We start from the raw sequence: 16973 nt of genomic DNA on the forward strand, positions 1-16973 counted from the left end.
TAAACGGGAATTTGTCTTACATGGAAATATTTTACGATCCCTTGAATGTAGGAGCGAAAGACGTGTTAAACTCCCTTCATTAAGTGAAAACTGTTACGCGGACAATAGAAATCAAAATAAGGCTTATAACGGAAAATTCAAGTTCCGGATAACAGCATTTAGAAAGTTTTCAGAGACATCCATTGAGAGGTAAGATACATATTTACCATAGACTACATTGTTAGCGAAACAGATAGTAATATGCAAACCGAAACAGACACAGATGTAAACAGATGTAAATGCTTTAATTGAAAATTACACGAAAATCTGAAAGAAGAGGAAGAAGAGAAATATGGCATTCAGTTGGAAGAAGAGTGTAGGGTAAAGACTTTTCAAGATGCTGGTAAAAATTTAAAGAAACTTCAACAATTTGCCTTCGTCAAAATGACACTGATATATTTAGTGTGGCTTCTAAGGTTAAAGTGTTTGTGAAAAGTCGAGTAGCTATGCGGTAATGTGTACAGAAAACTCTCATTGACTATTGAAAAAAAAAAAAATAAAAGTTATCGTGCGTACAGTATTTTTTTTTTCTGTTCATTGTAAGTTTTGGTGCATTAACTCGTAGTAGTAGAAATAAGTATTGCAAATTGACAGTATATTATTTTATCTTGGTATGTCTACTATATACATTTTTTTATTTTTTATTTATTTATTTATTTATTGCATAGGTCTACCTTCGTTAACCGGAAACCTATCTTTAATGGAAATTTTTGCAAGTCCCGTTTGATTCAGCTGAAGACAGGTTCTACTGTATTTTGATATTGCACTGTGATCGTATTTCCAGTTAATAATTAAGCATAAAACAATAATACGACTTTGTAAAGTTTTCATACAATATGGTATTAATTTAGTCTTCTTCGTCATAGTCTTTTGCGGGAATATTCATCTAAATGACCGTATATGCATATACAGGGTGTCTATCGGTCACGAAAGTCGCGAATGTCACGAAAAAGTCACGAAATCAGAAAACGGTCATGAAAGTCACGAAAAAGTCATGAAATTTAGCATTTGGGTCACGATTTTTTTAACTACAAATGTAAGTAGAGATTGGAAAATTTCGTTTTATAAAACGTCAAAAATCACCACCAAAAATGTCTATGGTGGTGATTTTTGACGTTTTATAAAACGAAATGGCTTTAGATGCTACCAAATGGCAAGCAAAGTACGTTTCTATCGCATGGATGAAAATTTGGCCTAATTTGCACCCAAATTCGTTCGTGAAAATGTTAGGAAATTTTATGATTTTGTGAAGAAAAGGTCACGAAAAAGTCACGAAATTTCATTTTGAATTTTTAGTAGACACCCTGATATATATTTTGTAATTTGTTTTACAAACATGCTGTAGTCTGTACTGGAAGTACCAAAAGAGTACAAGGAGTATACACGATTGTTGGTCATGAACTTCGTACTACTACCAAGGAAGAGACACATATTCAATTATAATTCACGGTGATATATTTTCCCAACAATACATCACTTTTCGACGTTGCACAGGTCATCCATTTCGGTGTCAGAGAAACGTTCGATCTCAGAAATCACATTTATATCTGCAGAGAGTGCATAGAATTCGGGATGGGTAAAAAGAAAAGAATTCACTAGCTATCAGGTTGAGAAAGTATATTAAGTGTCGGAGAAATTCATAAGCCTAACATTTAGTAAGTCTAACATCTAAGCAAAAGGGTGGAAACATTTTCTGCCAGGATCCAAAATCTGTACTCAGCATTCCTGGACGCTTGTCTTGAATAACAACTAGTATGTCGCGATAATATTTTCCAGCGATATTTTGGTATTTGCAGTTTAATCTGTCATGGTTACACCGTGGCTGTCCCAAAGAACACTAAACATCATCTTCCCAGATCAGTTGTGTACTTCTGTTTTCCTTCTTTGCATGCAAGAAAGATAAATTTTTCAATTGCTAACTAGTTTCCTTCATTTCTGGATCGTCCTGGTACATCTAGACGAATTCCATGGTGAGTGACCCAGCAGAGAAATCTCTGTATTTACCTGTCATGGTATAGACATTCCTGAGAAGTGACGCATCTATACTATTTTTGCTAGGACAACCTTAGAATCCATTATTATACAAGATGGGGCAGAGGGGACGGACGCTTTAAAAGTAACTTAAATTTATTATATTTTCAGATTCAGTTATGAACCCGTGGGCGATAGAACACTCACGTTTTTGCTTATGACAATTTCGTCAAGAATAACAAGGTTATCATAACAGTTTAACGTGAGTTTCACCGCCATTTCAGTATCCACAGAAATCAGCACACCGAACAGTATTATACGTTGGGTTAAAGCACTTCATATACCCCGTGGTGCACTAACAAACCAAAAATACCCCGGAAAATGTGGAAAGAGTTAGACAAGCCGTGCTGCGCAGTTCACGCCGATCTGCTCGGAAGCATGCGTCAGAACTTGGCCTCAGCATTCATTCGGTCAGGCGTATTTTGCATTTAGATATGGATTTCCACCCATACAAATTGGCCGTTGTGCAACAGTTGAAAACCGGGGATTACACACAGCGACTGAAATGTGGATATGAGATGGAAGAAATTTGTTTTTTAACAAAATGACAACTTCCGTTTGTTCGTGAGTGATGAAGGATATTTCATTCTCACTCATGGATATAGTACCTACTCTCATAGTGTGGTTTGTGAATCATTAAAATGATTGCAGAGAAGAATTTTCAATTGCATTTTATAAATCTTTCAATTACTAAGCAATGGAAATATTCCGTTTTTCTTCAAGTCTGTACATTGTTTTCTGTTTCCGTAGGTGCTGTTGTGTTGAATTCCCCGAATTAATGGGAGAAAGTTGCATTTTTATTTGATCATTCATCAATACGAATTTTAAATATATAAACGTTACAGCCAACCAGTGTTACCAATGTTACTGCCAATCGCCCTGAATTTGTGTAAGTTTCATTAAGTTTGTCCCCACTATTGAATATAAAATGGAGTTTAATTAAGTAAGGCATAATAATGCTATATTGTTAAATAAATATGTATTGATTTTGATATACAGCAATTAAACGACGAAATATAACGTAAAGAGTGAAAGATTGGACCGAGATTCGAACCCGCAATCTCCAGCGTACCATACCGATGCCTTAACCACTACCCCCCCTCCCCAGTATGCTCCCCAGAACAACCACTCTCGAGATCGGTGCTCTCATCTGGTGTGTAAAATAAAAACAAAATCGGTTGTTTCCGTTTTTCATTAATATATATGAAATCACAACCGTCATAAAATGCTCGATATATGGACACAGGATTCTCCAATCACAGCAGGGGTCTGTGGTACAATCCACGTGGTCTGAGATGAGAGTACTGACCTCTGAGAGTGGGTAGTTGTTATGGGAAGTGGACTGGATGGCGCAGTAGTAAACGCATGGGCATGGTATGCCGGAGGTCCTGGGTTCGAGTCTCAATCCAGTCAGTCACTTTATGTTAGAATTGGTACCTAAAGAGGATTTAGTGTGAAAAATAAAAAAATCAGTTGTTTCTTTCTTTCATTAGTATATATATATATAAACGACGAAGGCACAGCATTTGCATTATCTTTTATGAGAACTCTGTGCCAAAAGAATAAGAGAATTAAAGAATAATTAAATAAAATACATGAATTCGGTAGAAAACAGATGCATAAGTACACTTAATTATTTCTCACTAACATCTGAAAAATGTAAAATTTCTGTTTGGAAGACAATATATTTTCGTAATTTTGTTTGTTAGTTATCCCTGTATAGTTTCTGTTACTTTAGTGGAGACTGAAGTTGTTTTATGTGCTGACTGTTGATGAGTTAAATGTTTTAAGGTGTTCGTGGCTCGTGTTATTAAAATGGGAGTGTGACCCTACATTTTTTGTTACTGAGTGACCCGTCATGTGGGAAGCCGGTTTCGTATCCCTAATAACAATTATTATGGTAATAAATAGTGGTAGTATCCCCATTGATAAATCGTTGCTTACATATTTCTAATTAATATTTTGAAAGCACTGCGGCGCTCATTCTTAGAATTTGGCTCAACCGGAGAGGACTGGCTGTAAGTTGAGGTATTATCACCATTTCCACGATTTCGTAATTGATAGTCGCTTATTAATTCCTGTTGCATAATATTAAGAATTAATAATAGATGACTACGAGCGAGGTAGATAAAAAAGCCCATGGTTTTTCGGTTCAAATTTGATCACAATGTGTTCCTGAGATCCCAAATAGTATTTTCAGAAAATTTCAAATCGGAAAAAACCTTAAAAAGTTGTCCACAATTACAATGAAATTTACTGTCTATAGGCGGGGTGCATAAAAGGACTCACAATTTTTCGGTTCAAGTTTGATCATTATGTGTTTCCGAGATCCCAAGTATTGCTTTGAGGAAATTTCAGACAGCTCAAAACTTAAAAACACCTCAAAAATACGATGGAACTTACCACCTTATAGATGGGATAGGTCATTCAATTTCAATTTGATTACGGTGTGTTGTTCAAGTCTCATTGTGTTTTCGGAGAAGTTCCGACTGTCAAAACTAAAAAAATGTAGAAAATTTGGTTATAATCTATTTTAGGTACACCTATTTTAAATTGAGTGAGGAATAATTAAGGTACTCTGTATGTTTTTTTCTTTATACGATTTGATTTTGTTATGCATGTGATGTCTTGGGCAGAGTGTTCCGAAAATTTTAGACAGCAGAAATGCAACATTTGCTTAGAAATATTGATTCTTGATAACGCCCAGGGACGCATGCAGGATTTTTTATAAGGGAGAGTAAAAAACAACACACAAGCAGTCGCGAATACACATACGTTGCTGCATACATGCACATAATATAAAACAATTGTTTACGCACATATCCTACAGTAAATAAACTATAGTATGTGAGAGCAAATTAGTATTGTTTCGACGTATTTCCAAAAACTGAAAACCTTCAAAATTCCAGAGAGAGCCTTGCACCCCGCCGAGGATGGACGTGATGATAAATTAAACTAGAAGTCTACGTGGATACAAAATATATCATCCACATTCATTCCGCGTCCGCAGTATCTCGAAGTTTTGGGTGTCGATGTTTTGGTTGGCGTTGAATTAGTAGTATAACCATTACCGGGTTATATAAGTATTTTTTGGACACACTGTATATTTATTACTGACAAAAACCATTCTTCAACTTATAGTTTATCCTTGCAACAAAATTCATTTCTTTTCTTCGATGGGAACGGGTAACAACTTGACTTTTTCTCACGAGTAAGAACAAAAGAGCCTTTCATCGTTCACCATTACATAATGTGCGAAACTTATTTCACAGTGAAAAGATTTTAGTGAGTAACAAAGGCAATATTCATCTTCTGAACTATATTAAGTATGAGAATCGTGCATCGACTATCGAGACAATTCAGTGTTGCTTCCTTACTCATTAATGTGAGAAATGCTAACTGCACAGTTGCACAGAAAGACTGTCAGACGCCAACTAATATTAGCGATCATCATCTTATCTCAAAGTTCTCAGGCTTGAAAAAATTTCCGTTTCTTCTACATTGTGGCCAGTGAATCTTGAGTTTTAACATTTGATTTGCATATTCATGCAAGTTGTTTAAACCAGATTGCATTTTAAAATGAACTGCCAACCTTGAACAGATGGTCAGTCCAATTTTTACCCCGAGCACTCAACTCGTCTACCTAGCAACTACGCTCGTTTGGTTCGTTAAGAGGCATACGTTATAACCTAGTTGCCCAAGGACCTTATTAGCGAATAGCCCTACTCAGTTAATTCCCCGGTCCTCTGACCAAGTGCGTATATGTAGTCATCGGTTCCTATCAACCATCTGGATTCTACACTGCAACTGCAAGCATTTGTTCTAGAGAAATGCCACTGAGATTTTTTTTCTGGATTAGCATAGCAGCAGCCGTGAATCTACTTCGTGGGAATACCCCAGTACTACCCCCCACACAGTGTTGATTCCAGTGTGCGTTCTTTAGTGATGAGAAAAGTTCATACAGTGATCTTCGAAATTTTATATTTTATTTTTCGTGCATATTTATATTTTATTTTATTTTATTTTTCGTATAAATTTTATTCATGCATATATCTTATAAGGATTTAAAAGGGTTATCCAGTGTTGGTATGATGTGAAGTGTATATTTTTAGTGTTTATCTGGTGGGCGTTTATTTGGTTATCGATGAATCGGTACTGGATGATTTGGCTGTCGATGTTTTAGTTGGCGATGATTTGGTTATCCATGAATTGGTAGTTGATGTTTTGGTGGGCGTTTATTTGGTTATCGATGAATCGGTACTGAATGATTTGGCTGTTGATGTTTTAGTTGGCGATGATTTGGTTATCCATGAATTGGTAGTTGATGTTTTGGTGGGCATTTATTTGGTTATCGATGAATCGGTACTGGATGATTTGGCTGTTGATGTTTTAGTTGGCGATGATTTGGTTATCCATGAATTGGTAGTTGATGTTTTGGTGGGCGTTTATTTGGTTATCGATGAATCGGTACTGGATGATTTGGCTGTCGATGTTTTAGTTGGCGATGATTTGGTTATCCATGAATTGGTAGTTGATGTTTTGGTGGGCGTTTATTTGGTTATCGATGAATCGGTACTGGATGATTTGGCTGTCGATGTTTTAGTTGGCGATGATTTGGTTATCCATGAATTGGTAGTTGATGTTTTGGTGGGCATTTATTTGGTTATCGATGAATCGGTACTGGATGATTTGGCTGTTGATGTTTTAGTTGGCGATGATTTGGTTATCCATGAATTGGTAGTTGATGTTTTGGTGGGCATTTATTTGGTTATCGATGAATCGGTACTGGATGATTTGGCTGTCGATGTTTTAGTTGGCGATGATTTGGTTATCCATGAATTGGTAGTTGATGTTTTGGTGGGCGTTTATTTGGTTATCGATGAATCGGTACTGGATGATTTGCCTGTCGATGTTTTAGTTGGCGATGATTTGGTTATCCATGAATTGGTAGTTGATGTTTTGGTGGGCATTTATTTGGTTATCGATGAATCGGTACTGGATGATTTGGCTGTTGATGTTTTAGTTGGCGATGATTTGGTTATCCATGAATTGGTAGTTGATGTTTTGGTGGGCATTTATTTGGTTATCGATGAATCGGTACTGGATGATTTGGCTGTCGATGTTTTAGTTGGCGATGATTTGGTTATCCATGAATTGGTAGTTGATGTTTTGGTGGGCGTTTATTTGGTTATCGATGAATTGGTACTGGATGATTTGGCTGTCGATGAACTGATAGTCGATGTTTTGGTCGTCGGTGATTTCGATATCGACATTATGTTGTCAATGAATTCACATGGAACCAATAGACATAAATGAAGTCTGAGGAAACTTATAAAAACAGTAAAGCGAACCAAGTAGAAATCACTAACAGTGTTAAATATCAAATAATAAAGATCTGGAAAAAAAATCAAGTTATAAAGGCTGGAATTGTGAAATGCCCAAAAAATACTAATAACTTATACATTATTATTATTATATTTTTACTATTTTTTATTACAATCACAGAAAACCTGTAATTACAAAAAAAACAGACCTTACAAGATGAATACCCAGCATTGCACATTCCCTCCAAATTCGATCACAGTTGTGTTTTTATGCGTTAGGGGCATTTCTCTATCTTTTTCAACTATCGACTCAAAACACAGTTATTTCTTATATATAATTAATTATATCAGGGGAGAGGCCATCTTTTTTTTATTATTATTATTCAGTTCGTTCCTCACAATCTAATATATTTTCTTTTATTCAATTCATTCTTAAAGTATATATTTTCTTTCATTTGTAATCACTTATGTATATAAGTATTTGTTAATTGTATTTACATTTCCACATTTTTATATCATTACCACAAACAACATTGCACGAAGATTGTAAAAAGAAATAAACAAAAAAGAAAAAACAAACAACCATGTTCTAATTATAATGCTCTCTCAATCCATCTATAATAATAATAATAATAATAACTTTTAAAGTTATTTTACTTCTTTTACAATGCATAATTCTGTCAACCTAGTTTTTTTTTGTTTTGTTTCTGAAACAAAATTATACACATAATAGGAATAATAATAATAATAGTTATAATAATTACAATAATAATAATAATATAGACAAGCTATCACATTTCAGGAGACTTACAAAAAAAATTCAAATTAACAAAAAACACAAAAAGCAAATTAATATATATATATCTACTATACATATGTATATCTTTATAGGGTTTCTTTTTTGTACGTATATATACACATATATACGCTTTACATACACTTTCGTTCATTTGTTATTATTACTTTATTGTTCTTCTCGCTAAAACTGTGAAAAGTGGAAATCCCTGAGAAATAATGAGATATTTATTTATTTATTTATATAATATATATTTAGTTATTACGTCTTGACTCTCTCGTATTATTTTTATTTATTTATTTATTTTAAGATTTCACAAAATAAAAAGTAAAAGTCACTTTTCAGTCCTACTGCAAAAATTACGACATTTCTTTGTCTTTGCTGTAATTTTCATTTCTACTGTTATTAGCAGGTTGATTTTTTCCCATATATGGACACTTTTAACGTATTAAATACACATATATTTATATATATATATATATATATCCTTCTTTCCAGTTCGTCATTAATGTGTGTCTAAAAAAATCACTGTTCATACAATGATTTTTCTTTTCCTGTTCATTGTACAGAAAAAAAGAAGAAAAAATATTTATAATATTTATATTATTTATTACTGACCACGTGGCTCCTTTTTCTTCTGCAGGTTAAGTACCAAAAAAAAAATCACCCATTACTGTTGATCTTATTGTACAGAAAATAATAATAATAATAATAATAATAACGTATTTTATACATAAATTTCCTTTTCTACAAAAAGAAAAGACGCAGAACCATTCACATTGCACCAGAAACCAACACACACACACGCGGAAACAACACACACACACATTCAAAAGGAAAAAAGTACTAAAAACAAAAATATAACTCAGACCCTGAGAAACGTCATTTGTTTCTTGTAGCAGTCTTTCTTTTTAATTAGTTTTCAGTTTATCAGTATTATTAAAATAATTTAATTTCAGCATCACCAATATTCGTCTTCACCGTTGCTATCTTGATCAAATCTAACTTTTTTTTTTTTTTTTTTTTCATGAATGATCTTGATTCAACAGATTGTAGACGACTTTCTTGTATTCTATTTTTCAACATGTATTGCCAAACTGTAAACTTTTTTTTTTCTTTCGTTATCACGTCCACATATGATAGACATTGAAGTAAACAATCACACCTTCGAAGTGTATAGATATATATATTTGTATGTACATTATGTACAGTATATACGTATGGTATTCACATATCGCACAGATTTTTCGTGTACAACAAGAAACAACACACCTACTCCAAGAACAGAAAAAAAACATAAACTTTAAAACATTTTTTTGTTTCAGCACAGTTAACAGTTATGAAGGGGAGAAAACTTTTTTATATAACACAGAAAAAAAATGAAGTACATACAGTTCACACAATGTTCATTAACCACATACTCACACACATATATAAATATATAGAGAAACATGTAACACGTTAAGTTCAGTATTTTTCTTCTGTAACAACGACTTTTTTCTACACACACATCAACATTTCTTTTTTTAAATTGTCCTCTAGTTAAACAAATCAAAAATAAAATGAAAGACAAGTAGTTCTCACTTTTCTGATCCACTTTTAAGGACCACTTTTTTTTTTTGTAATAGTATCATACATTTGTCACTATTAATATACACACGTACTGTACAAGATGTTCCTTTTCTAACATGGAAAGCTTCGTTTTTTTTTTATATATATACATGAATTGATCATTTGATGAACCGATTCTTTTCTCAATGGTTCCTTATGTGTTACATACGATTCGTTCACTACATAAAAGACCTGCTTACATGTTCTGTTGTCTTCATCAAATTAATACTCATCGTTCATTTTTTCTTTTAAAAACAATGTTTTTAGTACGTACACACTATATTAAAATAATGGGAGAATTGAGCGTTTTGTCACGGTGACAGTAGAACGTTCTTTTTTTAAGATTCTTATAGATCACCGATCAAAGTTAAAGGTCACCTAGTCGAAACGGTGACTTTTTCAACACCTAACAACTGCTTTACATTATCGTCATATTTAATAAGCACCACCTTGCCCGCACGAGCACTGATTCGATCACCCAGCAATTGACAACAATACGCTTGCTCCATGAAGTCTGCAAGTCGAAACTCTCGTTGAGTCGGATGGGCTAGATGTCGCAAAACGTAGTCTCTTGACCGACGCAAACACGTAGCTACGTCTTGAAGCACAACGTAGTAGTCTCTTTCGCCTCGTAATCGATACGTTGCAGGAAGTGACATTTCACTAACTTCAAATTCGATTTCTTCATCTTGAGGTTCAGGAGGAGGCGGAACGTCTCCTAAAGGATCGAAACCTGTCTCATCAGGATCTGGAAAAAAAAATCAAAATATAGAAATAAGAAACTGTACATAGCTCTACAGAAGACAAATATAAAGATCTGAATGTTTCTAATAATAACAAATTTACAAGGGGAAAAATAGTGTAGATCACTAGTGGATTCGATCGAAATCTTGTGTCTTAGATTAATGATAAGGAATGCGAGTTTCAATTCAATCAATTTTGTATCCTAGAAAAATAAGAAATGAGAGTTACAATTCAATCAAAACCTTGTATCGTAGATTAATGAGAAGGAATGCGAGTTACAATTCAATCAAAACCTTGTATCGTAGATTAATGAGAAGGAATGCGAGTTACAATTCAATCAAAACCTTGTATCGTAGAGTAATGAGAAGGAATGCGAGTTACAATTCAATCAAAACCTTGTATCTTAGATTAATGATAAGGAATGCGAGTTACAATTCAATCAAAACCTTGTATCGTAGATTAATGATAAGGAATGCGAGTTACAATTCAATCAAAACTTTGCATCGTAGATAAATAGTGAAGAATTGCGAGTTACAATTCGATAGAAAGTTTGTATCGCTGATTAATAATGAGAAATGAGAGTTATAACCTTGTATTATCATGATTAATACCGAAGAAATTTAAATGGATTTTTTGTTTTTTAAACTTATTCTGCATGCATGTGAGAGTTAGGTGCAACTTCGCAAAATCAACACGGTCTGATAGTTTTCTGAAACAGTCTTAAAAGCAAAGAAAAAAATAAGACACACAAATGAGAGACCGGAGATCTTATGACGTAGAAAAGCACAACTTTAGTCATCAAGTGTTGTACAATTACATATAAGGAGCAGTCAAATGAATATGGTACCTTTTCACACTATCATGAATTACCTAGTGCGCAAGAAAGCTGATCTATCGAATTGTAGTAATTAGCTACAAGCGTATATGATCCCCGTGATTTTGGCCATCATACCTATAGTTATTAAGTCATAATTTCCTCCTTCGACGTAGTACGTGGTGCCGTGTGTTTGGAAAATGGAACTGTCGTTGCCGGGCGTCAAAAGGAAGAAGATGCAGGGGCGGCTTTAGGATTTTAATATTGGGTAGGCCCGCTTCCTCGCGTATAAATAGATATACACATTTGATTAGTGACAGTAGGAAATTATTTTTACAGTAGTGGTTGATGCTATTTCTTAAATAATTATCTACCATTAATATAAATAGTGGAAAATATATTTACTCTTTATTATATTATTTAGCGTTTATATATTTTTCAAAATTTTGGAGTAGGCCCGTGCCTACCCGGTCTACCCGCTAAAGCCACCACTGACAAGATGTAATGTGCAGTAGTACGACTTGTACACATTAACTCACCGATAATGACTATTAAATGCAAAAAATGTGTATAGGTTAATGCAATAAAACCGAGTAAGAAATGTTGTACATTGCAAAGCGCGTGTACTTCCGTTGGTGAAGCACCCTCCACAAATATAAATGGTATCACTCCTTGCAGGAAGCACTTCTTGCTTCCAGTTTACTATTACCGGCACGGCGAATTACATGAGAAACGGAGAAAAATTGACAGGTACAGACGTGCAGTTGCCATTACATGCATGTGCCAGAGTCTTGACGTAGATATAACAAAGCAAGCCCTTCAACACAATAGGATACTACGGGCAGATAACCCGTATTTCCGAAATCGTTAACCATCAAAAGAACACGGAAACAGAGCCGGTTTGGATCTGATAACAAAACGATGATTAGGATATATAGAACTGGAATCTGGAATATCCGAGGATTAACAGGAAAAAAAGAACTAACAACAGAATCAAAGGAGCTAAAAATGAAAATTATAGGAATAACCGAAACCGAAAAGAAGGACAAGGCATAGAAAACATAAGGAATGGGTACACTTTATTCTACTCAGAAATATCAAAATTCGAAAGAGCAAGGAGAGAAGTAGGTATAGTACAAGAGGACATTTATAAACAGAACAAGACTGGGAGTTTATGAACGAAAATATAATGGCATTCACAATCATATTGGATTGAGGAAGAAATTAAACGACAAAAATAGTTATAGGGTATGGACCAAGTGAAGATGCCCAAGTAGAACAGAAAGAAGAATTTTGACACAAATTACAACAAACAAACAAAGGGGGCCGCGGTGGCTCAGTGGTAGAGCGTTCACCTCTGGTGCTTGGGGTCCCGGGTTCGATCCCAGCCCCCGCCAAGTGAACTTTGTGGTGGACAAACACCGTGTGCGTGGGTTTCCTCGGGGTTCTCCCGTTTCCTCCCACCATTTCATTCATTACTCATCATCACCGTCTCCTTTAGCTTAACCGGCATAATCGTGGGACGTAAAACTCAAAGATTTCATTTCATTTCATTTTTACAACAAACAAATAGACGAGAGCAACATATCAACAATAGTAATTGGAGATTTAAATGGAAGAGTTGGGAGAAACTATAAAAATTATAATGGGCTATTAAGGCAATATGGTGAAACAATACAAAACGACAATGAAACATTAATCAGAGTTTTGTGTAGAAAACAACCTAGTAATAATAAATATTAAATTTAAACACAAGAATATCCACCTACATACAAGAGAATAACCATCAAAGAAAGAAAAGTCTAAAATAGATTACATATTAATACCTAGAGGAGTCATGAGAGGACCGGAAATAGGAAGTGATCATTATGTTTCAGCGATGGGATTAATATTTACTAGAGAGGATACAAGAAAACCAGCCACTAAAAAGAGGAAAGTTACAGAGAAAGTAAAGATTAAGAAATTGTCAGAAGAAAGATCTAGAAGAACACAAGAAACAGAAGTGTTCAAAAGGTTACTGCAAGAGGAAGAAATAGAGGACGTAGAAGAATTTTGGAAAGAGTTTAAAACAACAAAAGTGAAGATAGAGCAAGTATGTGGGAGATCACAAATTAAAAAACAGCATGGTGGAATTTAGAAATATAAGAGGAAGTCGAAGGAGAAGAGATGGAGAAGCTATCTATCAACGAAAACGGAGAACGACTATGAATGATACAAAGAACAGAGAAAAAAGGTTAAGGATCTAGTAATAAAAAGTACAAGGGAAGCTTAAATAGTTAATAAATTTTTTCAACACCTGATTTTGCAATTTAACGCTCTTAGTGAACGAAACTAATTTCGAACACTTTCGTATTACAAACATGAAATCATCACCCTTAACCCCTTAAAAGTATCTGTTAAGCTTTATCCGCCGTCTCCTTGTTTGATCCATATAAGCATCTCCTTTTAAGTCATTTCCAGTATTGAACCTTACATAACCTGCCACAGCCTAACCTAATTTACGAGTCTCCACAAGTAGGCAACATCACATTCAATTACTTTACTATTTCGCAATAATCTTTAAAAGAACTGAATTATAAGCTTTAGTGATAGCACACTTAAATTATAAGAAAAAGTCACTAAAACAATATTTTTAAGTTTGTATTTCTTCAGCGTTTCTGGTAGTAAAAGTTACTATTACTTGGAAGTCTTCCACATTTTAATTTATACCCCGTTATAAACAACATTGCAACATAGTAATCTATGTGTATATACATAATTTTAACAAATAAACAGAAAAAATCCTTACCCACGACGGATGCCGAACCCAGGAAATTCCACGGAGGGGCGACATTTCCTTGAACATCTGCCAAATGTTGCTGTAGCAGGCGTCGAGCTCTTTCATCGGAAGCCAAAGACACAGGGGTTAGGCCTGCGTAAGTAGCCAGTAGAGGGTCAGCACCGTACGACAGCAGGAGTCGAATAAGCTCCACAAAGCCATTTTCTACAGCTTCATGAAGGGGCCTGAAAAGCAAAGAAGACAACATTTTATTACATGTTATTAAATCAGTACTCCTAAAAATAACAGTAATATATTTAATTTTTTAGTAAAAATAAAATAACTGTGGCGTTTCCGGTACATGAACGAGAAGACGCCAGGTGGCAAACACGTAACTGAATAAAACATAGTTACAACAGTAACTTTCGAAATCATTATTTCTAATCCTCTTGACCTATAGTTTCCTATTTCTTAATTCATACTGATTCGCGACTAGCTCATAAAATTCATATAAAGATGATTCACCAAGAAAAACCAAGTACGACGTACAGTAAACATTATGTAAGTATTAGTTTTGAGTTTAAAAATATTTAATTCAATATTTCCTTGTATAAAGGGAAAGGTAAAATGTAGGCATGAGTGTTAGGTAAGTATGACGTTGCTATCTGATCATACGCTTTATTGTAACAACATTGGAAGTCAGGCTCATATTTGCTATTATTAACAAGCAATAAAAGGATTTTATTCACAATTCAATTACTAAGGCCCTAGAAGGTAGACGTTGACCAATAGCTGTAATATAAAGGTAACCAAGAAAGTTACCTTCGAACCCACCACTTTCGAACATCGATGTCACCTAAGACGTACCTAGATCAAAAATAGTCCCCATCAGCATCGACGACCTTCTGCCAACGTTCTGAAAGGTCATGGATTCCATCGCGGTAGAACTTGGTGGGCCGTGAAGCGAGGAAGGTATCAAGTGCCTTTTGCACTTCTACTAGGGATTTGAACTGGTGTCCTCTAAGGTGATTGTCCAAGGAATGGAACAGGTGATAATCGGACGGTGCAATGTCCGGGGAGTATGGCGGATGCAGTGTTTCCCATCCAAAGCGTAGAATGGTGTCCTGGGTCACCCTAACCATGTGGAGCTTAGCGCTGTATTGTAACAGGAGGACCCCTTTGCAATTCAAAAGTGCTGGCTCCAGAGTTTTGAGTTTTTCTTGTACATGGCTCAACTGCTGACAATACGCAGTTGCATTGATACTCTGACCAGCTGGTAGCAGTTCCTGATGCATGATGCTGCGAGTAGTCCAGCAAACACACAGGAGGACCTTCTTCTGGTGCAGTGCTGGTTTCGGCTGTTTTGGAACTGGTTCGTTGGATACTAACCAATGATGACGGTGCCGTGGAGCTTCGTACAGGGCCCATTTCTCATCACATGTCAGCATCCTGTCCAGAAACGGCTCTTTCCTCAGACGAGACAGCAAAGAAACAAGTGTGTGCTCGCGTTGCTTCTGGCCCAGAGTTAAATCATGTGGAACCCATCGACCCAACTTGCAGTGCTTCCCAAGTTGACGGAGGTACTGCCGAATGGTTTCTCCACTCTCACTGAATTGTAGTTCCAGTTCGTCACATGTCTGGCCACTGTTCGCCTCAATTGCTGCATGAATATCTTCATTTTATACGTGTTGGTCTTCCGGCACGTGATGCGTCTTCGAGTGTTTCGTCACCGTCCTTAAACTTGTAAAACCACCGCTGCACTGTTCGCGTAATCACGACACTCTCACCAAAGACCTGGCATATCACGCCCCGCTGCAGCAGTTTGACCCCAATTTGAACTCGTACAGCATTCCCACCCTTATGACATTCTGTGGAGGTCTCATGTTCACACTGTTCTTACATAAGTTCACGGTGTAACTGAACTGTCACAAGCAGGTAGTATGTTGGATATACCCACACCAACAACTGACCACCTTATCTCCATTCGCATTTAACTTACGGTGTGAGAGCAAATTTAACACAGATCTCCACAAAAAGCGACAGAACTTTCTTGGTTACCTTTATAAGAAGTACTCGTCAAGCTCTATTTAGAGGCACTGTTATTTTAGCTCTAAAGCCTGAGGAAGTTTGTCAAAAAGGGCAGCAAATGTATGGAGGGCCATTGGTGATTTACAGAAACTGTGAGGTTTTAGGAGTGAAGCAGCACTTTTCACATGGTGAAGAATGATCTCTCACTAGTTTCACCTTCTTCCTGAAGTTTCCTTGAAACAAATTGCATGTCATATGCAAGTTCTATACTAAACATACGTTTTCTTTCGTCTACCTTTGTTTTCTTTCGAGGTCTCCGGTTTTGAAATCTTGGACCCATCACCTATGCCTATATATAAGCATAGGGCTATCCTCTATGGATGTTTCTAACATGCTAAATGCGCTTGCATACTGATCTTATTCCTCTCTTACAGCCTCTAAATCACCAATGACCCGCTTACCTTTGCTGCCCTTTTTGACCAACGTCTGGAGGCTTTAGAGCCAAAATAACAGTACCTCTAGATATGGCTTGACGAGTACTTCCTATTACACCTATTGGTCAACATCTACCTTCTGGGGCCCTTGCCATTGGAACTGTGAATACCCTTTTCCCCTTTTCTTTAACATATACATTCTCTGAGAAACCTTACTGAATGGTTACTTCCCTGGATTTACATGTTATTTGACTTTGATCATTAATAGTTATAAAAAAAAAGGGGGGGTTGCTGATATTTGTGTTTTCTTTGAACGACATGTAATAATCTTTGCATAGCCTACGTTCTTCAGTTAGTTGCTAGCAGACGATGGCAAAAGCATCCCTTGTTAAAA

At 35.6% G+C, this 16973-nt stretch overlaps 1 protein-coding gene across 1 annotated transcript in view; it reads right to left on the reverse strand.

Annotated features, from left to right (window-relative positions):
* Positions 1–7526: 7526 nt before the first annotated feature.
* Positions 7527–16973, reverse strand: part of LOC145684282 (uncharacterized) — a 494924-nt gene continuing 485477 nt past the window's right edge. The window contains exons 6-7 of the mRNA XM_081756425.1: positions 14148–14362; positions 7527–10549 (exon numbers count right to left, since the gene is read on the reverse strand). Coding sequence (XP_081612551.1) covers positions 10176–10549; positions 14148–14362 — 589 coding nt within the window. The 3' untranslated portion in view covers positions 7527–10175. The remainder of the gene's footprint in view (positions 10550–14147; positions 14363–16973) is intronic.

Source organism: Thermobia domestica, chromosome 4 (genome assembly GCF_964235325.1).
Source record: "Thermobia domestica chromosome 4, izTheDome1.hap1.1, whole genome shotgun sequence".
In the NCBI taxonomy this organism is placed as follows: domain Eukaryota; kingdom Metazoa; phylum Arthropoda; class Insecta; order Zygentoma; family Lepismatidae; genus Thermobia; species Thermobia domestica.